General features: G+C 61.8%; 2 protein-coding genes across 5 annotated transcripts; one reads left to right on the top strand and one right to left on the bottom strand.

The window, feature by feature from the left end:
* Window positions 1-225: 225 nt before the first annotated feature.
* On the bottom strand, window positions 226-12,029 carry CDHR2 (cadherin related family member 2). The gene is made up of 35 exons (XM_051631555.1): window positions 11,928-12,029; window positions 11,236-11,823; window positions 9,953-10,031; window positions 9,634-9,667; window positions 9,422-9,480; window positions 9,174-9,239; window positions 8,944-9,083; window positions 8,634-8,687; window positions 8,315-8,404; window positions 7,669-7,758; window positions 7,211-7,333; window positions 6,990-7,133; window positions 6,795-6,870; window positions 6,488-6,594; window positions 6,179-6,409; window positions 5,932-6,087; window positions 5,563-5,730; window positions 5,236-5,297; window positions 4,902-5,142; window positions 4,582-4,818; window positions 4,243-4,312; window positions 3,555-4,166; window positions 3,225-3,296; window positions 2,926-2,975; window positions 2,661-2,812; window positions 2,346-2,448; window positions 2,177-2,265; window positions 1,867-1,941; window positions 1,671-1,748; window positions 1,530-1,590; window positions 1,279-1,403; window positions 1,033-1,146; window positions 787-864; window positions 621-681; window positions 226-423 (listed from the first exon to the last, which is right to left on the bottom strand). Exons 1-35 carry the CDS (start codon window positions 12,027-12,029, stop codon window positions 304-306), a joined length of 4,707 nt encoding a protein of 1,568 aa, XP_051487515.1. The 3' UTR covers window positions 226-303.
* Window positions 11,206-27,731, top strand: RNF44 (ring finger protein 44). 4 transcript variants are annotated; one of them, XM_051631467.1, is made up of 11 exons: window positions 11,206-11,341; window positions 23,042-23,222; window positions 23,616-23,832; window positions 24,354-24,521; window positions 24,692-24,868; window positions 25,062-25,223; window positions 25,298-25,422; window positions 25,570-25,657; window positions 25,798-25,919; window positions 26,024-26,123; window positions 26,343-27,731. In XM_051631467.1, the coding sequence occupies exons 2-11, from the start codon at window positions 23,116-23,118 to the stop codon at window positions 26,403-26,405; spliced, it is 1,329 nt and encodes a 442-aa protein (XP_051487427.1). In that variant the 5' UTR covers window positions 11,206-11,341; window positions 23,042-23,115; the 3' UTR covers window positions 26,406-27,731. The 4 variants fall into 4 exon arrangements, with proteins under 4 accessions (XP_051487427.1, XP_051487424.1, XP_051487426.1 ...); XM_051631464.1 differs by lacking the exon at window positions 25,062-25,223 and having other exon boundaries at window positions 11,266-11,341; XM_051631466.1 differs by lacking the exon at window positions 11,206-11,341 and having other exon boundaries at window positions 23,149-23,222; window positions 23,713-23,832.

Raw genomic sequence — 27,731 nt, 5'->3', positions numbered from 1 at the left:
CCCTCAGCCAGGGCATAGCAGGGTCAGGGGACAGTGGGGCAGCCCTGGGAAGGGTCCTAGGGACAAGAAGCCAGGCTGAGCCCTATGGTGGCACTCACCTCCCCTCTGGTGCCAGCCTGTCCCAAAACTATCACTTTGTGCCAGGAGAGATGACCCCAAGCTGGCTGAGCCCCCTGGGCAGATGAGCTGATGGCCACAGGACACTTAGACCCACATGGAACGGGTTTATTGCCAGCCTCTGAACACAACACCAAAGCAGCTGCCTGAGTCCTGCTCCAGCTCCACTGCTCCCTGCACTCCTGCTCACAGGTCCGTGGTGGTGAAGGCATTGTTGATGTGTGCTATTTTGGTGGGCTCCTTCAGGTTCAGGGCGGCCACCAGCACCTCCTCGTCTGTGTGGTCCATTGGCTCTTCTCTGCTTCGCTGTAGGAGGAGAGTATGATCAGACAGGATGGGGACAGGGACGTTCCCATCCATCCCAGGAGCTGGGGGCTGTCAAGGGCTTGGAGAACAAGGGGCATGAGGGGTCCAGGAGCCTGGGGACCACAGCAGAGAGGAGGGTGCACAGGCTGTGGCGGCAGGACTCGCTGCTGGGCACCAGCAGCTCTTTGCATGCTTACTTGGGCTTTGAGGTTGTTGTCCCCGGGTGCATTTACTGTGTTTTCATCCAGGGAATTCATGCTGTGGAGAGTGAAGGGTGGGAATTAGAATAGGGCCCAGACACTGCCAGAATGGGCACGCAGGGTGATAGCCCCGTGGCCTTTGGGACCTGCCTACAGAGCTCACCTGGCTATGGAGACGGAGTCCTCATGGAAGCCCAGGTCATGGGAGGGATCAAGCGAGAGGTTCAACATGGGATTGGCCCTGACCGGGGATGGGTGACAGGTCTGTGACTGTCCCATGGGGCTGTGGGGTCAGCCCGGGGCAGCCACATCCCCCAGGGAGGAGGGGTGTGACAGAGAGCCCTGCAGCCCCTCCACGTGGTGATGTGCCTAGGCTCTCCCCTCCTGCCCCAAGGAGCCCCCCACTCACCCCTCTGCATTGTACTGGTTGGTCCCGGGGATGGCAGCTCCCTGCTGCTCCATGGCAGGGCTGAGTGTCGTGGCCACCTTCAGAGCCTTCATTGCACTCAGCTTCCTCTTGTAGCTGCAAAGAGAGGGACAGAGGGGAGAAGGGCCAGGGGATAGAGTGGCATGGAGGGTAGGGATGGGTCTGAGGGTGTTGGTGAGGATGGGAGCTGTGAGAGGAGGCAAGGGGTGTGTGCAAGCACTGGGGTACCTCCTTGTGGTTAGAACTATGACGAGGGTCATGATGAGGATGAAGAGGACCAGGAATGCTGCCAGACCTGCGATGATGCCGATCAGCTCTGCCTCCCTGGAGGGCTTTTCTGCCTCCCCAGGGCCCTGGTGTAGAGAAGGGGTGAGGACATGGTCCCAGCCAGTGATCCCCAAAAATATGTCACCCATAGCACCCCAGCCTCATGCAGGGCTGGTGCCCTCTCCCTGTGCCCCTTGCCCAGCCCCACTCACGATGACAGCCAGGCCCAGCTTCACCAGCTCAGCCAGGACCTGCGGTTCCGACTGTATGAGCCTGCCAAGGAAAGCAGAGGCGTGAGGGGCTGGTCCAGCTGCCCAGCAGTGCCCGTGTGCGGCTCCTGCCCCAGCACACACATGCTCAACTGGTTGACATCCAGGGCAGTGCCATTGCTGTAGACAAAGTACGCTTCCATCACCGACTTGGCTTCCACCCTGCAGGATCAAAGAGACGGGGTGAGCAGAGTGCAAGGCTCAGTGCACTGCCCTAGGGTGACTCCCTCCAACTCCACCGCGACATCCCCTTCCCCACCACCTGCATGGCCCCACTCACTGGGAGGCACGGCTGTCCTCCACAGTCCGGATGGCCACCACATAGACTGCTGCCTTGGTTGCTGTGGTCAGAGCCCTAGGAACAAGAGGGATGGAGGGAGGCTAGGATGGGTGTCCTGCTGTTCTGCTCGTGGGCAAGGGTAGCAGCTGAACCCCCTGCAGCCTCCAGCTTTGGTGGGGACCTGCCTGCCCCAGTCCCCTCCATGGTCCATGAAGCTGGGAGACATGGTCAGTGGGTCCTGGTCTGCATGTTTGTGTCCTCCACTGTACAGGCATGCAGGACCCCACCGCCCCAGCCTGGCACGCCTTACGTTTTGATATTTCCAGAGTTACTCTGGACTTCATCCACTGTTGTCACAAACTGGAGGCGAACTCGGTAGCTCTGATCCACTGCGAAGATCTAGGCAGGGAGAGCAGGGGTGAGCAGGACTGGTCAGGGTGTGGGGTGTCCCCAGACCAGGGGACAGGGGTGATACTCACATTCAGCACAGTCTGTACTTTGTGGTTTGGTTTCTCATCATCCTTAGCCTGCACCGTCACCTGGTACTGCCCCTTCAGAGAGTCATCGAGGTTGCTGGCCACCCTTTGAGGACAGGGACATCAGCAACCCCAAGGGACATCCCTGGGAGGGCACAGTCATCCCCTAAGCTCCACCCTACCACCCTGCCCAGGGCAGCACCCTGGGATGGCATTGTCACTTTGCCAGCCTGCACTGGCCCTGCCTGCACCTTTGCCTTGCAGCAGGCAGGAGCTGAGCTGCATTCCCACCCACCCAGCCCAGACCCATGGCCTCACTGGATGCTCCCGACGTAGCTGTTCTCCTCTACTGTTGTCACCACCTTGAAGAGGTTCTCAAAGGGCCGGCTGGCGCCGTTGTCCTCCAGGAGCACCACACTGAGAATGGAGAAGATGATGGTTCCGCCCCGCCCCGTGTCAGCATCGGTGGCCTGCAGGGACAAAGCGTGGCAGGAGCACAGATGGGAGCGGCCACCGCCTGCCCACAGCAGGGACAAGCAAGCCTGGCTGCACAGACCGGATGCTCCTCACCCTGACTCCCCACCTTCACAACAGCCACTTGCAGGTCCACAGGAGAGATCTCAGGGACAACCACTGCGAGGGACAGACAGGGTGGTCATGCTTGTGTGCAGCCAGGCTTGCTGCAGGCCCCATGTCCTGCACAGCCCTTGGGCTCAGTAGGGCTCTGAGCATCCCTGCGCTGCCCTCGGCCTCATGGCTTGGCCCCGGCATCTCTCACAGCCCTGCCCTGGCCTGGGGACAGTCCCCACCACCAGGGAGTACGGCAGAGCATGTACAGGTGCAGAGAAGAGGGCACAGGATGCACCAGCCCCATCTGCTCACCAAAGGTCTCCAAGATGGGCAGGAAGACTGGAGCATTGTCATTCACATCACTGATGAGAATCCTCAGAGTTTCTGCAAATGTCCCATAAGCAGAGCTCCAGTCACCAACTGAACAGCCCTGCAGCATCCTCCTCTGCTTTTCTCCCATCCTCCCGCCAGGCTCAGGTCCTTGCAGCAGGGACCAAAAGAGCTGGGGACACCCTCCCTTCATTTCCAAATCACCCAACTCCCACCCTGCCCTCCACAGCTCCTCCTGGGAAGTGAGAGAGGCAAGTCCCAGAGCCCACCACACCAAGTGGTGGTGGAAGGAGCAGGGAGTGGGTGCTGTACCATTCTGGCTGTAGCGGTTGCCCTTCTCAGTGTACAAGTCTTCGACCCGCAGGGTGAGCATCACCCTGTCACACAGCTCATAGTCAACCTCTGAGCTGTTGACCAGCACGGAGCCATTGGGTGCCAGCACGAACCAGTCCCAGCACACCTCCCCGGCACTGATTGTCCCCTTGAAGCAGGTGACATCCAGCTCCTCGAACACCAGTGAGTTGTTGGTGTCTGGGTCAAAGGCTTTCACCACATGGACCAGACCCAGCTGTGTGCCGTTCTCGCTCATGTGCACGTCCTGCAGCGAGGACGGCAGGACGGTGGGGGGCTCGTCATTGACATCAAGGATGTGGACCATCACTGAGGCGGTGGCGGTGTCCCCCACTTTTTCTGCTGCTGTGTTCTCTGCCAGCACCAGCAAGGAGAAGAACTTCTGCTGCAGGGTGTCATAGTCCAGGGATATATCGGGGTCCACAGTCAGCTGCCCATTGTAGTGCCCTGGCTTCAGCTGAGACGAGCGGATCAAGAAGTTGCTGGAGCCAGTGCCCCGAAGTAGGAAGGAAATGCGGGAATTGATCTCTGTCCGGTCAGCATCTGTGGCCTGAACCATACCCACCAGAGCACCTGCAAGTGAAGACAGACACTCAGTGCCCAGTGGCCTTGGGACACTGCTGGACCCATGAGCCTGGACAGATTCTACCTGGAGAGTCTTCAAAGACTGAGAACTCATAGGACTGGCTGAGGAACACAGGTGCATTGTCGTTCACATCCTGTAGGAGATAAAGTCCAAGCTGCTTCAGGAAACAAGGTCTTCCACAGCAGGCTGTGGACAGGAGCATGGACACCTGCCTGCCACCAGGCCAGAGGCACACAAGCTTTCTCCTGCCTCACTGCATCAGCTATTGCATCTGTCCCCACAGAGAATCTGGGGACATGGAACCCCTGCCATGGCCAGGGATCCCACATCCCCTCCCTGCCCTTACAGACCCTAGCAGCCTCTGCCTGCTCCAGTGCATCCATGCTTGTGCCCAGGGCTCACCCCGACGGTGATGGTGACATTCACTGAGGTACTGAGCTGTGGCACACCATGGTCATACACCTCCACCGTCACCACCATCTGCCCCTGCTCATCTTCCAAGGCCTCTCGGTCCAGTGGCTCCTTGCTGTGCATCTCACCCGTTGTGTTATTGATGGTGAAGTTGTTGCTGAATGGTCCTGGCAATATCGTGAAGCCCAGCTCGCTGTTGGGGCTGCCAGGCTTGTCATTGTCAATGGCCTGAAAGAATCAGGGATTGGAACAGGGCTGTCCAGCACCTTGAGGACAGTCCTTGCTCCTCTCCAACCTCCAGTGATGCAAACCTGGATCTGCGTTGTAACGTTGTTCCCTTCTTCAACTGAAATGAAGTAGGAGCCGGTAACGATGGGTGCATTGTCATTGACGTCCAGCACTGTGATCTCCAGCACGGTGGTCCCTGTCAGGTTGCCCCCATCACTGGCCTGGAGGTTGGCATAGTAGATGGAGCGAGTCTCCCAGTCCAGCCAGCTCCCATTCTGCACCAGCACGGCCCCGGTCGTGGCATTCACCGTGAAGATATTACGGCTACGGCACACAAGGAGCTGTCACCAGCGCTCAGGCCTGGACCCCCCTTGCCAGGACAATGCCCTGGTCATGCCTGGCCCTGCCCCTACGTACATGCTCTCCGGGAGCAGCTGGTAGGTGATCTGGCCCAGGAGACCGCTGTCCGGGTCATAGGCCTAAAACAGAGAGAAAGAAGCATCCAGCCAATCCACCTCAGCCCCCAGGGCAGTGATGAGTCTCTGACACCAGCTACTGGCAGTGAGCACCCCAAAAAACATGGCCCTGGTGGGCACGTGTCCCCACACCCTGTGTGCCTGCTGACACTGCCTCCTTCCATGTGCACAGAGAGACCGGTGCCCTCAAGCACCAGCAGTGTGAGGTGTGCCCAGCACCCTGCTTGGGGGACGTTAAGCTGTGCCCACTCCTTGCCCAGCACCTGACCGTGATGTTTGGGGCGATGATGGTGCCATCAGGGCTGTTCTCCTCTACTTCCAGGTCATAGGTACTCTGGGGGAACTCAGGGATGTGGTCATTGCTGTCAATGAGATTGATGGTCACGGTGGCCGTGGAGCAGCAGTTCTTAGGGTTCCCTGTGTCATTAGCAATGATCTGTAGGATGAAGAAGGGACAGTGTCTCTCATGTGTCCCCAGGCATGAGACCTGTCACCTTCCAGCCCAGCTCCTTGCAACCAAACAAGCTGCCAGGGCAGGTCCATGTTCTGCTTTGGTTTTTGAACCCTGCAGGAGAAGGGCTGTGTTCCCCCTGTGCCCCGACATATGCAAGAAGCCAGGACTGTCCCCACGTCGAACCTGCACCACCATGACATGGCTTATCTCGTAGTCCACAGAAGCTGGGTCTTGTACCAGGAGCTCGACCTCCCCTGTGCCCACAATTTTAGAGGGGAAGACAGTGAAGGCGTTGGCATTTGGACCCTGCAGGTACAGCTCATAGCTGCTGTTGATGCCCTGCCAGGGAGAGACGCACAGGAGTGAGGATGGGTGGAGCAACCAGGACAGGCATCTGCACCCCAGCCCAGCCCCATGGACAAGATCTCACCTTGTCAGGGTCGTGGGCGACGATGCTGAGGTTGGACACAGGCAGTCTGGAAGAGGAGTGCTCTATGATGTTGCCACTGAAGTTGTTCTGGGCACTGGTAGAGAAGTTGCAGTTGGGAAGAGAGCAGTTGTAGAACTGGGGCTTGTTGTCATTGACATCGGTCACCACGATTGTCACCAGGGTGCTGGTCTGTGCCACCATGTTGTTTATGTCCAGCTTCTCCTCACGTGCCTGGGCAGGAGGAGAAAACAGGTTAGAGGGGGCTGGGGAGAGGAAAAGGATGGGGTTTCCCTTGCTCCTCCTACTCACTTTGACTTCCAGCAGCACCTCCTCACTTGGCAGCTGCTCACGGTCCAGGGGGCTACTCACACTGATGGTGCCCGTGGTGGTATTGATAGCAAAGGGGACGCTGGTGTCTAGGGTAAGGGGACAGAAGGAACCAACTGTAGCCATTGCCAGATGAAGGCCTGGCCTTCTCTGCCAGCAAGACAGGCTGGCAGAGCCTGAGAGCCCTGAACCAGTCTCCATGGTGCCCCTTGCTGTCTGATCATGCTTCTGCCTGTCCCACCACGCCCCTGCTTACCGCCTGCCCATCCTGCACTGCCCCATCACTCACTGGTTATGCTGTAGAAGATTCGGTCATTCACCCCTGTGTCTCTGTCCACGGCGGTGACAGTCAGCACAGTGGTGCCCTGCAGGGACATGGCCACCAGGGCAGGACCCATGATGTCTCCAGCTGCCCCCATGTCCAGTGGCCCAGGAACCCCGGGGCACCAGGGTCCCCAGGGAGAGGGACAGGTGGGCTCCTTACCAGGGCACAGTTCTCAGGCACAGAGCCAGAGTAGGTCTCACTGAGGAACCGTGGGTTCAGGTTGGGCAGGTCAATGATGGTCAGGGACATGTAGGTAAAGCTCTGCTGGAATACCAACTCATTATGCAGTATCCCTCCGCCGTCCTGGGGAGCAGAACACCCATTAGTCTCATGGCACCCTTACCTGGCAGCCCTGCACCCCCGACCTGGCTGGCCCCCACCTTGGCAAGGATCTTGATCTGATAGAAGGTGTTCTTGGTATAGTCCAGTGAGCCGTTGAGCACCACACTCCCGTTGGGCAGGATGTAGAAGAGCCAGTGATTCTTCGTGTCATCTGGGATCACCTGGGCAGGGGACATCACCCTGTGTCACCAAGGCAGGGAGCAGAAGTGCCCCAGCAGAGATGGGAGCTCAAACACCATCCTTCTGCCAGGCTTGGCCCTCGGGCCACGGGGACTCCCCCAGCACCTGGCTCATCCCCAGCTTGCAACTGTTTGGCACCTTGCACCTATGGCCCAGTGGGTGCAGAGCCAGCCCTTCTGACGTGACACATACCCCTGGCCCCCCAGGGCTGTGGGGCTGCCCCCAGCCAGGTCCCCAAGTGCCTCTCTTCCAGGGGAGTGGCTCAGGAGTGGGTTTTGGGTATGGCACACCCTGCTCTCCAGTGCACTCTACTCACCTCCTCGATGCTGTAGCTGACTTTGGAGGCATTCCCAGTGTCACTGTCATTGGCAAACACGGTGTAGATGATGCTGCCGAGTGTCGCGTTCTGGGCACACAGGGGGTTGCTGGTGGCATTGCCCAGGAGAGCAGGGGGGTCTAGCCCCTGCCAGCCCTGCTTTGGGGTGCTCTCACCCCACAGGGCTCCAGGGGCTAGCCAGTGCAATGGGCCATGCAAGGAGGAGCTGCTGCCCTTGTTCATTGCAGGCAGAGGCTGGTTCCCTGTGCCACCCTCCCCTGGGGCTGCCAGAGCAGAGTTGGGCTCATTCTCACGCCCTGTTTGCACCCTGATCCAGCCTCACCCTGTCCCAGGCTGAGCAGTAGTTCGAGCACTCCCGGATCAGAAACTGATCTCAAGGGCAGAGTACCAGCCATGCATCCCGACATGGCACAGTGTGCCCGCTGGGAGCTGCCCTGAGCGCTCCCAGCTCAGCTGTGCTGGCGGCACGACTGCCCCACACCCAGGCACACTGTCACCACACGCCCGGGTGTGGATCATCCCATTCTAATGCATTATTGTCCCACTGCTGTTACACCCATGCCACTAGAGCCACCCAGAGCCATGCTCTGCTGCCTGGTGGGGCCAGGTCATCCCGTGGAGGTACCTCAGGGATGGAGACTTCATATGGCAGTTTCTGGAAGACTGGGGCATTGTCGTTACGGTCCTCCACAATGATTGTGACTTTTCTGGAGACCTACAAGGTGTCAAGGATGGCACAGGGTGGGTGCAGGAGATGGTGCCGGGCAAAGCTGGGTGCAGCTCTGGCACCCCATGCCCCCCAGCTAGACAGACAGCATCCCCTGCCCCTGCCCACCTCCAGTCCCTTCCCCCACTGAGCCTCATCCACAGCCCTGGTGAGACCCTGCTCCCCTCTCCATCCCCATCACCCGCTGCAGCCACCCAGCCCATGCCCCAGCACTCACTGGTTCATTTATCCCATCATACACCTGAACGGTGATGGTGAGCCTGGCCTGGAGCTGTGGGGACACAAGGCAGGACTTGGTAAGGTCCAGATGGAGCTTGATCCTTGGAGCCTAAATACTCTCCAACCCACCACCCCTGGGTGGGATGTTCCTCTCAGACAGGTCTCTCACCTGGGCTTTGGGGCCAGAGAGTCACCCATGGTGCCGCTATGAACAGCTCTCCCACAGGACTCATGGTTCTGCCCTGTGACCTTGTCACCCCAGACTCCCCACCTCTGGCAGGGACATCTACTCCTGTCTCTGCCCTCACCTCACGGTCCAGGGAGTTCCTCAGTGTCACATTGCCAGTCAGGCGATCAACAGAGAAGTAGAAGGCACCCTGCCCACTGATGCTGTAGGTGATCTTGTCCCCATCTACGTCAGTAGCGTTCAGCTGGAAAGCTTGCTGACCTGGGGGAACAAGCAGTTTCAGCTCCTGCCCAAGGACCCCCTGGTTGCTCCTCCTGCACCCCAGAGCCTCCCCGAGACTGACTGACTCACCCAGCTCCAGGTCCTCAGGCACAGAGACGAAGGTCAGATTGAAGAAGGGGGCTGTGTTGCCTGAAACTACAAGGAGGAGGTGTGCTGAGCCCTCTCTGCCTTGCCCTGGAGCACCAAGGTGCCAACAAGGTGGACAGCAGTTTTGGGGGTCCCAGCTGCCCTCAGGAAATTCGGAACAAGTGTTAGGGGCTGAAAGCACCTCCAACACCTCCCACCCACCCATGTCAGGTGCTGAGCAAAGTCCTCACCTGCTGTCAGGAGGAAGGGAAGCAGCACCAGCGAGCACCATGCCATCCTGCCAGCGAGCCTGCGGGTACACAACAGAGAACCAGTGTCTTGGAGCTTGTGGCCATCTGCTCCCTCCAGCCACCCTAAATCCCTCCTGGGGCGCAGCCACCCAGACAGGAGGAGCTGTGGTGGGGACATTTCCCTTCACTGAGCCAGCCCTACAAGCAAGCACCAGACTCCATCCCTCATCCCCAGGCACAGGATCACTGGGGACATGGCACAAGGGAACAGGGTTGGCCTCCAGGTGCTGGAGACTAGGGGGGTGCTTGAGGACCCCAGAAGCCTCCCCTGGGCATGGCTGGAGGCTCCATTTCTTGGGCTCAAAGGGGCCATCCCAAGCAGCACTAGAAGCTCAGGAGCAATCCATGACACTACCGTGGTGCCACTGCCCGTCGGCAGCCCCACAGCCAACAGACACCCCTGCCTCCCCCCACGATGGTCTCCGGTGCCCGTGGGAGCTGGGGGGGGGCGGGGGGGGCAACATCCCTTACCTGCGGCCGCGTCGCTGGGGATGCTGCTGGGCGCGCTGCTCTGCGCTCGCACACTGACACCGCCGGAGAACTTTGCCTCCTACAGTAAACACATTCATCAATTATTAACTGCAATTAAGGGGTGAGAAATCCCTCTCTCCTCTTCCTTATTCTTGGTGCTCAGCCTCCAGCTTCCGCCTAGCCCAGCCCCACACTCGCTCCCCAACCCCAGCCCCGCGGGTTCCCACACTGGGTGCTGTCCCCGAGGATTCAGCCACTCCAGCCTGCATCCATCGGACTCCAGCTTCCAGGAGGAATGCAGTGTCTGCGGGGATGCAGAGGGATCCCGAACCAGCCCAGGGCACTGGAGAGGGGCTGGGATAAACGCCCTGCCTCCCCTGGGCTGGGGACATCAGGGTCTCACCAGGACAGGGGATGGGCACCAACCCAGTGGTGCAGCTACCAGGGCGGGTTTCTGGGGCCCTCTGCACCCCTCTGCCCCCCGCTCCCTTCCCCGGGGGCTCTGCCCAGCCTCCCTGACCTACTTCGACCCGCTGGGTACAAGGGCGGATTGTGCAGCTCCATTCAGGCAGAAGAAGGCTGGGAGATAGTGGGGGTGGACGACATGGCCAGCCCTGCACCAGTGGGACCGCTGCCTCCACAGGCCTAGCCCCCTTTGCCCCTGCTGTGGGGAACACACGGGGTCTGGATGGTCAGGAAGCTCTAGGGTCCACACAGATGTCCAGCCTGCTCCGTGATCCCTGTCTCACCCCACACCTGGGTCAGGGAGCCCTCAGAGAAGGGGCTACAGGTGGCCAGCCTCAGACCCCACCACCAAACCCTCCAAGACTGGTCCAAGATTCCCCTCAACCCCTGCAATTGCTGCCCCAGGACACCCCCACAGACAGCCCATGGGCTGCCCGGAGCTACCCCTGGAGCCCCCAAGGGCTGGCTTAGGATGAACCCCTTGAGCCCCCAGGGGTAGAGCTGGGCACCCCTGTGCAAACTCCCCCTGAGCTGCCCGGGGACCCCCACACACCTCCCAAGGGCTGGCCTGGGACCTCCACCCTAGCCCCCCCGGGGCGGGCGCTGTGCTGCGCTGCTGCTCGGAGCATTACGGCCGGGAACCTCCAGGGGTTTCAGCGGCCCCGCTCTTGGGCGCAATACGGCGAGGGGGGGGGGGGGGGGCGCGCCCATCGGCGCGGTGCGGGGGGGGCGGCGCGGCCGGTTCCATCGGTGCGACGGGCGCGGGGGTGCCATGAGGCGGGGCTGAGTCCGGGCCGAGGCCGGAGCGGGAGCGGCACCGGCACGGACACCGAGCCCGGCGGGCCCGGCCGCCGCGCCATGCGAGCGGGCTGAGCGGCGGGCAGGGCCGCGGCAGGCACCGAGCGGCCCGCGAACGCGCCTCCGGTAGGTACGGGGTGCGGCGGCGGGCCCGGGCTGCGCGGGGCAGGGCCGGTGCGCCGGGAGAAGGCGGCGGGCAGGGCCCGGGGCTTGGGCAGTGCAGGCCCCGGTGCAGCGGGGGAAGGAAGTAGGTAGGGCCGGTGCAGCCGGGTGCGGAGGCCGGCCCCGCTGCACCGGGGAGGGCGGCGGTGCGAGAGGAGCGGACGGACAGGCCAGCGAAGCCCGGTGCGACGGGCGAAGGAGGGATTTGGGCCCGGTGTGCGGTGGGGGGCGGCCGGGCCAGACCCGATGCGCGGTGGCTTTGAGAGGGTGGGTGCCTGGGCAGGCCGGGGCCGAGAGCAGGGCCCGGTGTGCCGGGGTGGAGGCTGCACGGGGCACCGGGGCTCGGGAGGGGCAGCCGCAGAGGGCAGCAGGGCCCGGTTCACCGGCGGGAGGAGCCCCCGGTTCTCGGGAGGGCGAGGGGGCCGCGGCAGGGGCTGCCTGGGGCTCTGGGGAGAGCGGCAGGGGCCTGGCCCTGCTGCCCCCGGGCCGCGCCGGCAGAGCAGCGGCTGCCCCGGGCTGTCCCGGCCGCGGCCCCTTTTGGGGTCTGGGCCTGAGTCGGAAGCTCCTGCCGAGGCTGCTTCTGAGTTCCCGACTCGCCGGACACCCCGGGGAGCTTCGTCTGCCGCTCCCGGCCCCCCGGGGCCTCGCCCATTCGGTAAGCAGGGCCCGGCTTGGGGCGAGCCCCCAAAATGTGAGAGGGGAAGGGAGAGGAAGTGGCGAAACTCTTGAGAAAGTTGTAAGTGGGGAAGAGGTAGGAAACAAGTAAGCCCCAAAAGGTAGGGCGGTGGCACCCGAGGCCGTGGGACAGGCCGTGCTGCGTCCCCGGCGGTTTGTGTTGCTGCCTGTGGGGCCCGTGGCAGCCCCGCCCCGCAGAGGACGCGTGGGACCGGGCTGTAGGCAGCTGGGCTGTGCTCCAGGGATTGCTTCCCTGGGCAGGAGTGGAGCCCTGCGGCCAGGCGGGTACTGTCTCTCCGTGCGTGCAAGGACAATCCCTCTTTCTGTCAGCACGGCTTGGTTTTGTGCTAGCATCTCTGCCATGAGCTCTGCACCGGCCCCGTGCTCTGACCCAGCCGGCCATGTGTGTCTGCAGCTCTGGAGCTTGTGCCCGTGCTTGCCTTCTCTCTCTTGTGTCACTGCCTTGCTCAGTCCCTCTGTCACCTGCACCCATTTCTGCTCCACTGCTGGCTCTGACTCCCCAGGACCTGGGGTCCCCCTAGAGCAAGTCTGGAGGGACAGGTCAGTCCCCGAGGCCAGCAGCCCCGAGAGGAGGAGCGGGTGTTGGAGGGGAGCAGGCTGTGTCTGATGTCACTGCAGTGCATGGTGGGTAATTATGCACGTTGCAATGAAAATAATAAGGCCGGCTCCATAGCGGTGTCTAAAAATACTGCTAATGCAGAGTGCCTGCCTGGTGCCTTTGTTCGTCACCTTTGGGTGTTTGCTTTGAGGCTCGCTGGGCGGTGGGAGCCACACTCTGGTGTCACACCCCTCCGGTGGTGGGTTTGGTTTAGCTAGTGAACTGTGGCCCCTCCATGTCCTTCCACTCAGAGCAGGAGTGGAGCTGGGGCAGGTGTCAGGGTGGGAGGTGAGGTGGAAGCCACCTGGGTGTGTTAGGGACTCTCTGGTGTCACACCCCTGCACACAGCCATGTGAGCAGCCATGGTAGGGTGGTGGGGCTTTGTCCCCTTCAGCCTTTTTTGGTGTTGGGTGTGCTGACATGTGGCTATTCCTGTGTCCCAGTGACCTGCTCCAGTGTCCCCTGGCAGGCACCAGTGTGCTGGCTGGCCTGTTTGTGGAGATTGGGGTTCAGGCCTAGGCAGTGAGGTTTGTGCATCACTGGTGTGCAGCTGGGGTAGAGCTCACTGGGACTGCCTCCATAGCACAGCCTGGCACTGGCAGGACAGGGACTGTGACACCTTGCTGCTTATTGTCTGGGCAAAGGTGAGATGAGGGGATGCATGCCTGAAGCAGAGGGAAATAGTGTTGATGGGTGCTGGGTGGCACCTGGGTCCTACGGATCTCTGCTCTGTGCCGATCCGTGTCTGTGCAGCTCTTGCTGCTGCTGTGGTCCCTCCTTCAGCTGCTAGGAGCTGGTAGCTCCCTGCTGCAGTAGAGGGAGAGGCTTGCAGGGGTGGCAAGAGCCATCTGGAGCCCTGGCTTTCCCAGCCACTGGCCTGGCACACTTGCGGGGGGAAGGTGGTGTGTGGCAGGGCAGCAGCAGAGGGCCAGGAAGGGCCCAGAATGGTGAGTCCATGCACTTGGGTCTCCATGATGAGTCTCTTCCACTTGGTGCATAGGGAGGTCAGAGTGGTGGCGGCTGCTCTTGGTTCCCAGTTGGTGCTTATGGAGGTCTCTGACTCCAGCCATTGGCTGTGAGGGCTGAGCCTTGTCCCCCTTCACCTTGGAGTGGGTGGAGAGGTGTCACCCTGCCTGCGTGCTGGGCTGACTTGCCTTTGGTGTTGTGGCTGTGTTTTTGGGGCCCCATGCTGAGCTCTCCCTTTGCTGGAGGGGGAGCATTGCTGCTGCCTCTGCTCTTGCTAGGCGCTAAATCTGGCCTCTGAAGCCATGCGTGGCAGTGACAGTTCCCTTGAGCTGTGAAGCATGCTGTCCCTACCTGCCACTTTGTGTGGCTCCCCCTTAGTGAGCGAGGAACAAAGAACGGGGAGAGGAGACTTTGTGAGTCCCCATTGATTTCCAGCGTGGAAGCTGCCTGCTGTGTGTTTGTGTCTGCCTGCCTGGGACCAGGGCTCTGTGAGGGGAATTGATCAAGCTGTAAAACCCAGAGCCAGCTAATGAAATAGGGACTATAGATTTTTATTTTAAATGGAAGAGAGTTTAGGGGAGATTTAATTATCCCTGGTTTATGGACCTGTTAGAGGAATGAAATAACAACCAGTAGGTAGGGCTTGGGCTTTGGCTCACAGCACTTCTTCCAGGTGTGTGCAGAGTTAGTGAAGTCCTGACACTCCAGGGCAACTGCAGGGACTGAAGCAAAGTGGCTCAGAGCAGAACAGGATGGGACCAAGTCCTGTTTTGTCCTGCCAGGTGCTCCTGCTTCCTCAGTGGGAATATCTGTGCTGAAATAGCAGCAGGGCTGGCTCTGGGGAGGTGGGCTCCCAGCCTGAATGGGGGCTGGTGTAAGAAGAGCTCTCCTTGTCCTTTCTCCGGGCCTGTCCTTGCGCTGGTGGACATCAGAGTTTTGAAGCTCGTTGAACTGTCTCCCTCCAGGTGTTTTTTCCCTGCGGCCACAGTCACCGAGCTCTGGCTGAAGCCTGCGTACCTGCGCAGAGCGTGTGGGGTTTGTAAATGAGAGCTGCAGAGCGTTGGGATTTGCTGGGCTTAGCTGTGTGTCGGACAGAGGCTGTAACGCTGTCACTACAGCCACTCCTACTGTGTGCATCCACTTCACCGTCACGTGAGGCCAGCTGCGGGCCACGGCTGGGGAGCTGGTGGCTGGGCAGCTGGTGGTGAGCAGCAATGGTTTTTGGCAGAAAACCATGGAGCTTTTTGATGCTTTTGTTTTTTCGCCTCTGAATTGAGGGGCCAGTGCATGGCATTTTCCGCACCATCCCTTGGCTCCCTGCTTGGGGCAAGCTTAAGAATTGTGGTTTGACACCTGCACTGCTTAGGTGAATGGCTGGCAGAGGGATTTGCATACCCACAAGGCAGGTGCAGCACATAGGATGCTAGTTTCATCTGTCAGAGACTGCTAAAATGTCTGAGGAAGCTGCTGGTGCTGGGGAGCCCTCCCAGGGGCCCCGTGACAGTGGCCTGGTAAGAACTTGGGAGAGCCTGGCCCTGAGCCCTGAGGTCACCAAGCTGCATGAGGATGTTGTGTGGCTCTCCGAGACAGGCCAGTTCTGCTGAGGAGCAGTGTGGATCTGTACTGACAGCTTGTAAGGGTGCTGGGAGAAGCCAGCCTGCCAACTCTCTGTGCAGCAGAGCCACCTCAGGGTGCTTATCCTTTCCTTCGCACCTCAGCCTTTCAGAGCAGGAGCTGTGTCCCCGAGGGCACAAGCAGCCCATGGGGCCCCATGTCCAGTAGGATGTATGGGTTTTCTGGAATGGGGTGTTTTGGGAGGGCTCCCCACTTTGCTGTGTGCATGGCACAGGGCAAGGTGAGCAGTGTCCCCAGCAAGCAGCGCTCGTGACAGGCCTTGGGAGTATTATTTTCCAGCTGCAGCCCAGTCCCTGGAGACCTGGCCTCACTGGCTGTAAAGCTGTAGCTGTGTGCTTTCCTTGGCTACCCTGGAAAGCAAGACACGGGATTTCAGCTTGACTGTGCAGAGTGGAGAACTGGCCTGCTGTGCTGTGTGCTAGGAGCAGCTTCCTCTCAGAGAGCCTGTGTGGTGGTGACCCAGGGCTCCAGCACCTCTTGCTGTCACTGCCGGGAGGGGAGGCCCTTGCTCTGGTCCTTCCTTCCCCCAGCCTGGCAGTGCTGAGCTGTGGTCCCTCTGGCAGGTTGTCTTTTCCCTGCTGTGCTGGTGGAGCTCCCTGCCTGCGTTTGCATTTTGAGCCGAGTGTCTTAGTTGCTTTCCTCTCCGTGCCTGTGCTTCGAGAAGGTGGTGAACAATAAAAATCTGCCATCAAGAGCTGTAGCAGAGGTCAGCCAGCTCCTGTGCCCCAGGCTGCTCTGTTGTCACTGCACAGTCGCTCTTTGTGCGCAGGGGCTGTCAGCTTGGAAGTCATGTTTTTGCTCTTAAAACCATCCCCAGGCACTGGTGTGGGGTTCTCTGTGAGTGATGTACTGGGGAGGTGTTGCAGCAAACCTCCTTTGCACTTAAGGCAGTGGTCACTGCCTGTTTTGGTGCATCTTGTCAGCAGCCTCCTGGCAAATTTTAAATCAAGGACAAAAGAGGGTAAATGGTTGCTGAAAACCATGAGTTTCTCTTGAACTCCTATCTGAAAATGATCATTGCAGGTTGCCTGTGTCCCTGCAGGCTTCTTAAAATGCAAAACAAAATACCCAACCCAACTTCTGTCACTAGCGCTTTCAAGAGACACTTCGTTTTGCTGAGCGCTAACGAAATTGCTCTTTGCCGTCCACCAGCTCCCGGCTCTGCCCGTGTCCTTTGGCTGGAGCTGCAATGCCAGACAGGGCCGCTCTGCTCTGCCTCCTGCGCGCCAGCAGAAGAGCAGCGGGGGCCGAGGGGTCCAGCCTGAGCCCAGCCAGCTCGGTGGGGAAGGTGTCTGGAGCCCAGGCCCTTCTGCCCTTGGCCACTCGCTTGGCTGATGCTGTTAACACTGTTGGTGGAACGCAGGGAGCGGGCTGGACTTGTAAGGATGCCTGTGGAGAGGTAGCAGGTGAGCTGGGAACCCCCAGGGATGCTGTGTGGGTTTAGGGAGAGGGGCTGAATCCCTGCTCCCTGGGCTGGCTCTGTCCAAAGAGATATTTGGTATGTTTTAGGAAAGAGGTCTCTGAAAGGAGAACTAGTATGTGCAGGACAGAGGAGTAGAGTCCTGAACTGCAGTGTCTCATGGTAGGAAGGAAGGGGAGGACCGAGGAGCCTGCTCAGGCAGCAGGATGGGGACAAACATGGTGACATTTGTTCTTTTTCCCCCACCCATATGCAACTGAACTGTGCAACTGGCTGCTGCAGAATGCCAGGCCAGACAGAGATGAGCATGGTTCAAAGTTCTTCTGCCCAGGAGAGAAGATTCCACCCCAAAGCGTGGAGGACACAGCCCATGCTAGATGCCAGCTTGTACCAGCTACAAAGGTACCTGAGCTGGACCTGGCTGCTGTACCAGCAGCCTCCTGGTCATGCTGTTCAGGTCATGCCGGTGTTTCTAGAGCAAACAAAGGAAGCTGGAGATACCTCTGTGCACTATAAATCCTTTTCTCAGGAAATGAAGGCTTGTGTAAGCTTACTGTTTATTTGCAAGTCTTCTTCTCTCCACCTTGAATTTGCTGGATGGTGTCAGTTGTGGTAGGTGTCAGGTGTGGTAGTTTTCTCTAAGGTTGTGGCTTGCTACAGGCTCTGGCTGTTGGGGAGGAAGGTGCTGCTAGTTCTCCCTCTGCAGTGCAGCTCAGCCTTGCTATTAGACATCAGAGAATCCACGTGGGAGAGAGCGACAGGAAACCGGGCGTTATCGGTTCCGCTGCCTGTGCAGTGACTCGATCCTCATGTCAGCATCCTCCACGTGTGTGTGGCTGGAGGCGTTTGACGGGAGTGCTGTCAGTCCGGGGGTGTGAGTGGGTGGTGTGTGATCGCGGCAGAGGCGTCCTGCCTCCGCAGCCAGAGAACTCGGCTCCTCCGGTGTGGGGCTCCTCACCCTGCCCCCCGTCTCCCCAGCAAAGAAGCGCTTCACCCTGCAGTACCTGCTGATGTTGGGGTGTTCCATATCCCCTGGTGTTTGTGTTGGCTCTTGGGTAAGGTGGGGACACTACTGGTGCCCACTCTCTGAGAGCTTCTGTGTGCTTGGTCCTGGTTTCTTCCCACTTGTTTTCCAGGCACTGGGGAGAGAAGGATCTGGTGCCTTTTCCTCTCCCTGGACTTGAGGGAGAGGCTGGGAAGAGTGTGGAGGCAAGCCACTGGCATGTGGGATGTTGGGCAGAGGACGGGGCAAAAGCCTTCCTCCAGTGGGAGACATGCTCACTCCACTCCAATCGCACTGGCTAATCCTGTGGCAGACCTGACCTATATATGGGGCAAGGGAGGCGGCACGTCTGCGGCAGCAGATGGTGTCTCAAAGAGCCTGGGCCTGGGGAGGCTTCGGTTCTGCTGCCTCTGGCTCTGGCAAGGGCCTGTGGAGCAGCCGTGTTCAGCCTGAGCAGCCCCCGCAGGCAAAGAGCTTTCTGAGGTTTCTGCCTGGCCCAGGGGCTCCCACTCACCTGGGGGGTGTCATGGGTCTTGGTGGCTGGATTGGGGACGCCTCATCCTGGCTCAGTGCTGCTGTCCTTGCTGTAGCATCACAGGTGTGTCGCTTGGCTTCTTGCTTGGCTCTTCCCTGCAGAGTTCTGGGACATGGGACAGTGTGGTGGCAGCTGTGTGCATGGTGTGTTCCCAAGACAACGAGGGGCAGGCACAGACTGAGCCACTTCCTGGTGCTTTAACCCTGCTCATGGATGCGCAGTGCCCCGTCCTCACCGGGAGCTGGCTTGGCAGGCTTGCGGCTCACGGGCAGACAGGCTCACGGGGACCGTGAGCAGTGCCTCACTGCAGAGCCATCCTCCATTGATGGCTGCTCCCAACACGGTCCTGAGGACATTGGTAGCTGCTGGCCATGGGGAAGCTGGTGACACTGGAGCCGGTCAGGAGGGAGTGTCTGCACAATTATCTGCCATCTGTGGTCTCTGCCTGCTGTCCGTGCTCTGCCCAGGATCAGGCCATGTCCTGGCAGCCTTGTAAAGGCACAGTGCTGCCTCTGCCTGCAAACAGTGGCAAGGTCAAAGTGCACAGTGCCATTTTCCTCCTCCTCCCTCTAGTCCCCGGCTCTTGAAGCAGAGAGGTGCAGGTGTAGTGGTGCAGAACTCGAGGGTGATCTTTCAGGTCTGGGCTGATGATTCAGTTCTATGGCTGTCTCCTCCTGGGGTGCTTGTCTGAGTGTGTGGGTCTGACCCTGTGGCAAGTCTGTCCCATGCCACGTTGTGCCACTTTCCTGTCCTGTGTGTCCCCTACCGTGGGGACAGAAGCAGTTGGCTGTGGTGCTGTTGACAGCTGTGGCAGAGGGAGCTCGTCCCAGGATATTTGGTGTCCTGAGAGGATCCTTAAAGCTGGCATGGGGTGTATGTGTGGATCCTGTGTGCCTGGATTGGGAGTGGGGAGGTGAGAGGAGAACTGGCCTTGAGGGAGCTGGGCATGGGGCTTGGACAGGGCAAAACCGAATCCAACTGCTCCTCGCAATGACGAACTTACTGAATAACATTAAATTGTTGCCACTGATCTGGTTTTGTTTAAAAGGGGTGATGTTACAAATTAATTAGCTCCCGTTTGGTTGTTAGCACTTTAAAGCCCAGCTGTCAGGGGAGGGCTGGTTTATAGGCATTACATCAGGGCTGCCGGCTGGCTCGCTCACCTACCTGGGAACTTCTAAGTGTGCGTTGTAAGCCGGGGAAGTTTGGCTTGGGTGCAGCATCTGGCTTTCAGCGGAGCTGCTGCGATGTGCTCTCCTGAGCACGGAGGTTTGGCGGGTGCTGGCGGGGGCACACGGGCAGCCGGTAGCACAGCCTCTCGCCGCGCAGCTCCCGGTGCTGTCCGCCAGCTGAGCGATTCGCCTGGCTGACTGCGGGTGTGCCTCCTGGAGGTGCGCCAAGGAGTTCCTGCACCGTCTTTAATGGAGGGAAGAGAGCAGCGGCTTTTCTGCTGCCCTGGGAGGCCGCGTGTGCCTGTCAGGCTGCGGGCGAGGGCTCCACGCCGTGCTGAGCGGCAGGGGAGCACCTTTCCACCCTTCCGTCCCAGCGGAGGGGGTGCTGGGGAGCCGAGCTCCTGCCCTCGCCTTCCCCCTTGTCCGGGCTTTTCCGCCCTCCGGGCAGCGGGCACACGGCGGCAGGGCGCGGGCTGGCCGCGAGTACCGGGGCACGCGGTGCTGCTGGCCCCGCCGGGATGATACGGGCGGGCCGGTAGCGGTGGTGGGCGGGACTGACCACGGGGCAGGTGCCGCCTAAGCCTGGCCCCGCGGACCCGTCCCGGCGAGGAGAGGCGGTGCTGCCAGGGCCGGGCCCGGGTCCCTGCAGGGCGGAGGGGTGTGTTTCGGGCCGGGCCGCCCCCAGGCCCCGTTGCTACGGGCCCCGCTCCGTGGAGACCGTCGCTAGGACCCCGGGGCGCGGGAGGGGGGGGCCCGGGGCTGCCCCGCGTGCCCGGCCGGCCCCGCGCCTCCAAGATGGCTGCGGAGCGTGACACGCCTGGTCACGTGGGTCGCGCGCGCACCGCGCCGCCCCCCCCCCCCCGCTCCCCCCTCCCGGTCGCCGCGCGCGCCCCCCGGGCTCCGAGCGCCGTGTCCCGGCCGGTGCGTCCCGCCGCCGCCAGGGCTAAGAGGGGCAGGGACCCCCGCGCCCCCGGCCCGGCGGCCGCTGCCCCGGCCCGCCGCGGCGGCCCCGCTGCCTCGCGCTGCGGAAAACAAAGAAGCACCGGAAACAGCGGCGGCGAGGAGGGGGCCGGCCCGGCGGGGGGCGGGAGGCGGGAGGGAGGGAGAGAGGGAGGGGGGGGGGGGGGGGGCAGGCCCGGGCCCGGCGTCGGCGAACAAAGAGCGGCGGGAGGGGGCGGGGGCGCCGCAGCGGCACCGGAGCGGCGGCCCAGGCCATCGGTGCAGGTAGGTGCGGGCGGGGGGGGCGGGAGCGCGGCGGGGACGGGGACCGCCCCCCCGGACCCCCGGCGGCACCTGCCCCGGGCGGCGGCGGCGGGGCCCGGCGGCCGCCTTTGTTATTGCTTTTGTTTGGCGCCGAGCACATGGCCCCGGAGCGGCCGCTCTTAAAGCCACAGCTCCGCGCCCGGCCCGGCAGCGGCGGAGCTCTGCCGTTGCGGCGGGGGACGCGGGCTGTCGGTCGGGCCGTGCACCGGCGGGGGGCTGCAGGCTGTGCTGTGCTCCGGCGGGGGGGCTGCACGGTGAGATGCCCCGGCGAGGGGCTGCACGCGCCAGGGTGCTCTGGGATGTGCCGCCGTCCCGGAAACCCCGGGGGCTGGGGTCGAGGTCAGGGGCAGCGGAGCGGCCCCTCCGAAGCGGGTGTCGAAGCGGCCGGGCCGGTGGTGACCCCGCTCCCGGGGGAGTTAACGGCGCTTGTGTGAGAACGGCCGGAACGGGGGAGCCCGGCGGGCCGGGACGGAGCAGGCGACGCCGGCATCGTGGTGGCAGAACCCCCTGGGAGGCGGTGGCGGGGCAGAAGGCCCCCCCGGCAGCCCCGGAGCCCGGCGCTGTCCGAGCAGATGGCACCGGGCGTGAGCGCTGGCGCGCTGCTAACTTTGTTCTCCGCGGGGCCCGGGAGCCGCCTCGCCGCCCGCCCCCCCGAAGGGCTGCGGGGCTCGGTGTCTCCTTCAGTCCGGGGCTGCGGTGGCCTCCGCGGGGTCACGGTGACCCTGCCCGGGGTGGCCGCTGGTTCGCAGATGTGGGTGCGAGGGAGGGAGTCGGGTGTGCCCGGGTGGGACAGGAGGATGGATGCGGGTGTGCCGGTTGTGGCAGGATGGGGTGCGGGGGCCCCCCTCCCGGGGCCGGGTCAGCCCCGTGCTCCTCAGCCACCGCCATCCCGGCGAGGGGAAGGCATCCCGCCTGCAGATGTGTCGTCGTGGTGCCGTCTGGGGGTGCTGGGAGCCTGGGCAGCCCTCTTGCTCTGAGAGTCCCAAGCAGGCGAGCCCCTGCACAGCTTTAGTGTCCCCCTGTGGAGGTGTTCCCCCCCGCCCGAGTCCATCGCTGTGGTGTCTGGTCTGGAAGGTGCCCGCGGGTCACAAAGAGCCTTTCTACCACGTGTGGTGAGGATGAGGAACTGGAAGCAGTAGCACCTCAGGGAGGCTCCTGGGGGAGCGGGGTTAAACCTGGGCCACCCCTGCACCCGACCCCCAGCCTGCTGCACGACAGCCTGGGCAGGGCCTTGGAGGCAGGATAAAACACCAAGGCTGCAAAAGCCTGCCCTTGAGCACAGCTGCCTCCCCAGCAGCAACCATCAGCAGGGTTCTGGGGGGCTCAGCCTGTGGCTTTTGCTTTTTTCTTTTACCCCCAAAAAGGAGAAGGAAATCTGCCTTCAGCATCCAAAATTGGATGGGAGATGAGGGTGCACTTAAGAGACCCGTGTGTGGCACAGAGCTCACCCTGGTGACTTCCTGCCATGTTTGGGACCACTGTTACCCAGGAGTGACATAGCAGCTTCTCCCTGTTGGGATGAAGCATCCCCCCACCACTCTCAGCCTTTTCCCAGGGCCAAGCAGCACTCCCCAGGCTCAGGGTGCCCTTCCTGGCCCGCTGTGCCTCTGCACTGGGCACTGAGGAAGAGGCAGTTGAAGAAGGAGCTGCTTTGGGAGGGCACATGTCTGTGGGCAAGCTGGATTTAGGGTTGTGTGGGGAGCAGGGACAGGGCTGTGGGGACCAACGGAGGCTGGCAGAGGGGCCTGCCAAGTAGTGGGAGGGGGCTGAGACAGCCGGTGCCCATCTTGTCCTGCCTGACCTCTCTGGGGAAGGAGGGGATGTGGAGCTGGGGAAAAGCCACAGGGCCCTTTGCTGCCTGCTCTTTGTGCCAAAACCAAATGCTGCTCTCTCATTTGGTGTCCGTGTCTTGCATGGGCAGGTGACTGGCCACGCAGTGGAGGGACAGTAACTGGGGAGGGAAAGGCTCTTCCTATACTCCCTCAGGGCCCTGTTCAATCCCAGCGTGGGTGCAAGTGTAGGTCCTGGAGCCACCATCCCCACAAGGATGGAGCAGCAGATTTTCAGTCGTATGGGGATAGTGGTGCTGGGGTGGCTCAGAGTCACTTGCACGGTGTAGGTAGCAGAGCTGGGCATAGGAAGGGTTGCCCAGATCCTGGTGTGGAGGGGAGCATGGGCAGGAGCCGAGCAGGCTGTAACTCCCACAGCGTGTTTGGGAGCAGAGGCTGCCCCAGGCTTGCTCTGTGCCTCTTCTCCCTCCGCTCTCCCAAAGCAGGCAGTAGGGAAGCAGGCTGGGGTGATGCAGGGGCAATGGTGTGGGGGGAATATTTGGAGCTCCTGGGATTGGGGTGCTATGACCCACTGTCCTTCTCACAGGATCCAAGGTGCTGCTGTCTCACCCTGCCAGGAGCCTGAGGTCCCTTGTGCCCATCCGCTTCCCAACGTCACCAATGCGACCATGGGAACTGGCAGTCAATAGGCGGCCACCCTCTGCCCCTTTTAACCAGCGCCGTTTCTCGGGGGGACCCTGCAGCAGCCCTGATCATCTCCGGAGAAGGTATGGGGCACAGAGCAGGTGGGGCCCTGTCACCAGGGTGTGTGGGGATGTGAGGCCAGTTCCACGGCCCTGCTGGGGCAAGCCACCAGTTCCTTGGAGGCTTAAGGGGAGATGGTGCAGGGAAGCATGTCCTCCTGGCCTGGCTGATGAGTCCCGGGGAACAGGGGTCCCTTTTGTGCTGAGGACACAGGGGAGGCACATGCAGGGTGAGCAGAAGAGCTGGTTCTGAAGCTCCCAAGCCAGACAAGGAGTCCAGCCTGGCAGGATGCCCTGAGCTCTCGCCCTGGGAGCTGGGTTGGCACTGACTCACCTGCAGCCACCCTGCCCAGGGCTGTGGTGCCCCTGGCTTGGGGGTCACTCCTGCTCTGTTTCTCTCCTGCGGTGGCCCCGCAGCCCCCCTGCCAGGCGTCAGTGGGGACGACACGACCGACCTCTGGCAACCCTGCTGGGCCAGGATGAGCCCCAGCTGCACCCTGCCTTCCCCCAGCAGCCGCACGGCCCTGTAGATGAGCCCCGTGCCTACGCTCTCCCCAGCACGCCGCCACGAATGCTTCACCCGGCCGCTCACCCGCCCCACCAGAACCCATTCATGGTGGATCTGCATGACCAGGTAGGTGCTGCAGCCCTTAGCCCCAGTCCTAGCAGTGACCCTGTGGTGGCCCTGAGCTGGTGTCTTGGGCAGTAGTCTCAAGGTGTGTGTCCCTGGGTCCCCTCTGGTCAGTCACTTGCTGATGGGACCAGCCAGCCCTGAAGCTGCCAGTGCTCTCTTGTCCTCCCAGCACTTAAAACCCTGGGGTCCTTCTGCCTGATTGGGTGTACCAAGGGTGGTCCTTGCTCCCAGGGGCTAGAAACGATCCCCTTTTAGGGTTGGTCATGTCACACCTGCCAAGCATCATCCATGGTGGCAGTGCTGGCTTGGAGGCTGTGCCAGCCTGTCAGCAGGGAGCAAAGAGGGGTCCAAAACCATCCTCAACCCTAGCCTGCACCTCAGCCCTCCCCTTCTGGCTGTGCCGCTGGGATGGAGGTGCCAGGTGGTTGTGACCTGCTCAGCGTTGTGCTGCCACCCTGCCAGAATGGGGACAGCTCAGCCAGGTCTGTACACTGACTGTGCCCTTGGTGCCTTGTCCCCAGGTGCACCAGGGACCCGTCCCTCTCTCCTACACGGTTACCACCGTCACGACGCAAGGCTTCCCCATCCACGCCGGCCAACACATCCCTGGGTGCAGCACCCAGCAGCTCCCAGCATGCTCAGTGATGTTCAGTGGACAGCACTACCCGCTCTGCTGCCTCCCGCCCCCGGTGAGTTGCAACAGGGGACACCCAGGGGGGAGGCCTGGGGACAGCCTGGGCCACAGGAGTGCAAGGGCTGGAGCAATGGTCTCTGGGGACATGAGTTGCTGGAGGCCCAGGGGAGGCAGCCATGCCTGCAGTGGGTGTTTGACCTTTGTTTTTCTCTCTCTCCTCTGCAGCTGATCCAGGCATGCGCCATGCAACAGCTCCCCGTCTCCTACCAGACATTCCCCCCCATCATCTCCAGCGACCATTACATCCTGCACCCCCCTCCACCACCAGTGCCCCCCCACCAGCCGCCCCACATGGCCCCCCTGGGGCAGTTTGTACCTCTCCAAGCCCAGCACCCGCGCATGGTAAGTTCCACAAGCTGGTGACATGATGCGCCCTGTGGCCCAACAGACACTGCCTGGGGGTCTCGTTCCTCTGCAGCACCTGTGGGTCTGAGCTGGAGGTGGTGGATGGAATGCCCAAGGTGCCTTTGCCTATGCTAGTGCCAGGGGGGTATAATTTGAGATGACCCTCCCAGCCTAACTATTTCCCCCACAGCCTCTGCAGAGGATAGACAATGATGTGGACCTACGAGGGGAGCAGCACCCCATCGCAGGCTTCACGTACCCCCCGTCCCACCATGCCCCCACGCTCTCCCCCTCTGTGCCGCTGCATTACCTCCCCCACGACCCGCTGCACCAAGAGCTGCCATTTGGTGTGGTGAGTCCCCGTCTCGCGCAGGGCTGGGGGGGACGCCGTGGGACTGGCTCTGAGCGCCCTGTCTCTCCCCACAGCCATACCCCCACATGATGCCCCGGCGGCTGAACACCCAGCGGTACCGGCTGCAGCAGGCGCTGCCCCCCCCGCCACCCCCTCCGCCACCCCCACCGTACTACCCGAGCTTCCTGCCCTATTTCCTGTGAGTACTGGGGGAATATGGTGGGATGTGTGGGGCACCACAGACAAGGGGCATGGTGCTGGCACAGGTAGCTCTGCCCCCCTGGGGATTCCAGGGTGGAGGTTGGGGTTTGCAGCTCCATACTGACCATCCCATCCTTTCTCTCAGCTCTATGCTTCCCGTGTCGCCGACAGCGGTGGGGCCCACGATCAGCCTAGACCTGGACGTGGATGATGTGGAGATGGAGAATTATGAGGTGTGTCAGCTCTGCTTCCCCATGGGTGATGGAGCTGGGGAGCCCGAGGGGATTTTATTGTGGCTCTGCCAGGTCACGGAGAGCCCAGAGGGGTGCTGTGCTGGGACCTGAGCTGAGCCCGCTTCTGCGTCTTCGTCCAGGCGCTGCTGAACCTGGCTGAGCGGCTTGGGGAGGCCAAGCCACGGGGACTCACCAAAGCAGACATCGAGCACCTCCCGTCCTACCGCTTCAACCCCGAGAGCCACCAGTCTGAGCAGACCCTGTGAGTGAGCCTAGGGTGTGGGCAGGGGGGCACAGTGTGCCCAGGAAAGGGGGCCAGGTGCTGTGGGTGCACAGCAGGGCTGAGCTAACAGCTGCTTCCCCCAGGTGTGTCGTGTGCTTCAGCGACTTCGAGGCCCGGCAGCTTCTCCGCGTCCTTCCCTGCAACCACGAGTTCCACGCCAAGTGTGTTGACAAATGGTTAAAGGTACTGCCCGTGCCCACTGTGGAGAGTTGGGGGGGGGTGGCTTTTTGGGGTGCTGTAGGCGCAAGATACTGCCTTTTGGGTGGCCTTGTTGGGCTGGATCAGGCACTCCCAAGATGAGGAACACTGCAGGGTGCTGCCAGTGCTTGGCGGTGGGGTAGAGGGGGTGCAGCTGGTGTCGTGGGGTGCCCGCTCACTTGCCCGGTCTCTGTGTGCCCGCAGGCGAACCGCACGTGCCCCATCTGCCGGGCGGACGCGTCGGAGGTGCAGCGGGAGGCGGACTGAGGCTGGCGGGCGCTGTGCCGCACAATTCGCTAGGGATGAGGACGCCGGGCCAGGGGCGGGGGCTGCTGCCCGCTGCCAGGGCCTGAACCTGTGCTTACCCCCCACCCCCAAAGCCTCTCCTCGGATGTGGTGAGCATTGAGCAGTCCGGGCTCCCGGCCAGCCCTCCTCCCCGCCGGGGCACGGACTCGGCCAGACGCCTGCCCGCTGCGCTCCTGCGGCCCCGAAACGTGTTGTGCTGGAGGCAGGAGGCGCGTGGCCGTGTCCTCCATGCTCCAAAGACGCTGTTGTTGCTCCCATCACTTCCCAGGTTTCTGTACTCCGCTAGGGAATTAGTGTTTTTTTTTCCCTTTGTCACCTTTTTTTTTTTTTAATTATTTTTCATGGTAGGATTTGTTTTGGTTTTTTTCCCCCATTTCCTTTTTGACCCAGCGGTGCGGGCAGCTCCTCCCCTCGGGGAGGTTTGTGGGGAGGAGAGGAGGGAGAGCCGTGGGTTTGAAGCCGGCGGCACCCTGAGCTGGAGCGCCTGGCCGGCCCTGGGGGCAGCCGGAGGAGGTGGCCAGCGGAGCCATGGTGGGACACCAGCAACCCCGGGGCAGGAACACCTCCGTCCCTGCACGCAGCCTCTCCTCCCTCAGCTGCCCCAGGGAGCCCTGGAGGGTTATGGCTGCTTGGGGTTTTTCCCAGGTGGGAGGACAGTTGTCCCTGACCCCTCTCCCCGTTCATTCCCCCATGCCTGGCTGGTGCAGGTTTTGGGGCCAGGCCATGTGTGGCATCCTGTGAGGCATCCAGGCCCAAGGGGGCTACCCCAGCCCAATCCTTGTGGCCATGGGCATGCAGTAGCCCCAGTGTGCTGCCAGGCTCCTGCTATTTCTCTGTCCCACCGCCATAAATCAAAATAGCCCCGGCTGGGCAGCACAGTGCGGTGCCCCTGGCCAGTGGGCAGCGGGGGGCCGGCAGCGGGAGCCCCCGGCCCCTGGAACAGGGGTGTTATCCGTGACCTCGTGGAATATTTTCAGTGCTACCCCTGGCCCTACCCTGGCCGGTGTCGGGGGGGAGCTGTGAGCAGCCCCCTGCCCGCATGGGGCCAGGCGGGCTGGTTTGGGGGGGGAGAAGGGGCCGCCATGCTGCCACCCGACTCCAGCAATCCCGCGTGGCCGAAGTTGTTTTGCATGATTAATTAGTGAGGAGGGTGACAGGAGGCAGCGGTGGTGGGGGGGGATAGGCCCGCCCTCCCCTCATGGCGCGTGTTGCTGACGCCTGGCAGCCTCCAAGCGGACGCCAGCCCTATGTAAATGTTCACAAATATGCATGCATGTCTGACCAGC

Source organism: Apus apus, chromosome 13 (genome assembly GCF_020740795.1).
Source record: "Apus apus isolate bApuApu2 chromosome 13, bApuApu2.pri.cur, whole genome shotgun sequence".
Lineage (NCBI taxonomy): Eukaryota > Metazoa > Chordata > Aves > Apodiformes > Apodidae > Apus > Apus apus.
Note: the sequence above shows the minus strand (reverse complement) of the source record. Positions and strands in the feature narration are given on the sequence as shown.

What these genes read in the sequence shown, in the direction of transcription:
- CDHR2 (XM_051631555.1), bottom strand. Translation starts at nt 12,029, where the DNA reads ATGGGCGAGGCCCCGGGGGGCCGGGAGCGGCAGACGAAGCTCCCCGGG. An exon ending in GGGATGAGGGATGGAGTCTG is followed by an intron (nt 9,481 to 9,633) that starts GTGCTTGCTTGT and finishes GTGTACCCGCAG; the next exon opens with GCTCGCTGGCAGGATGGCAT. An exon ending in GCCATGTCATGGTGGTGCAG is followed by an intron (nt 5,731 to 5,931) that starts GTTCGACGTGGG and finishes TTCATCCTACAG; the next exon opens with ATCATTGCTAATGACACAGG.
- RNF44 (XM_051631467.1), top strand. Translation starts at nt 23,116, where the DNA reads ATGCGACCATGGGAACTGGCAGTCAATAGGCGGCCACCCTCTGCCCCT. An exon ending in TCTGCTGCCTCCCGCCCCCG is followed by an intron (nt 24,522 to 24,691) that starts GTGAGTTGCAAC and finishes TCTCCTCTGCAG; the next exon opens with CTGATCCAGGCATGCGCCAT. An exon ending in TGGAGATGGAGAATTATGAG is followed by an intron (nt 25,658 to 25,797) that starts GTGTGTCAGCTC and finishes GTCTTCGTCCAG; the next exon opens with GCGCTGCTGAACCTGGCTGA.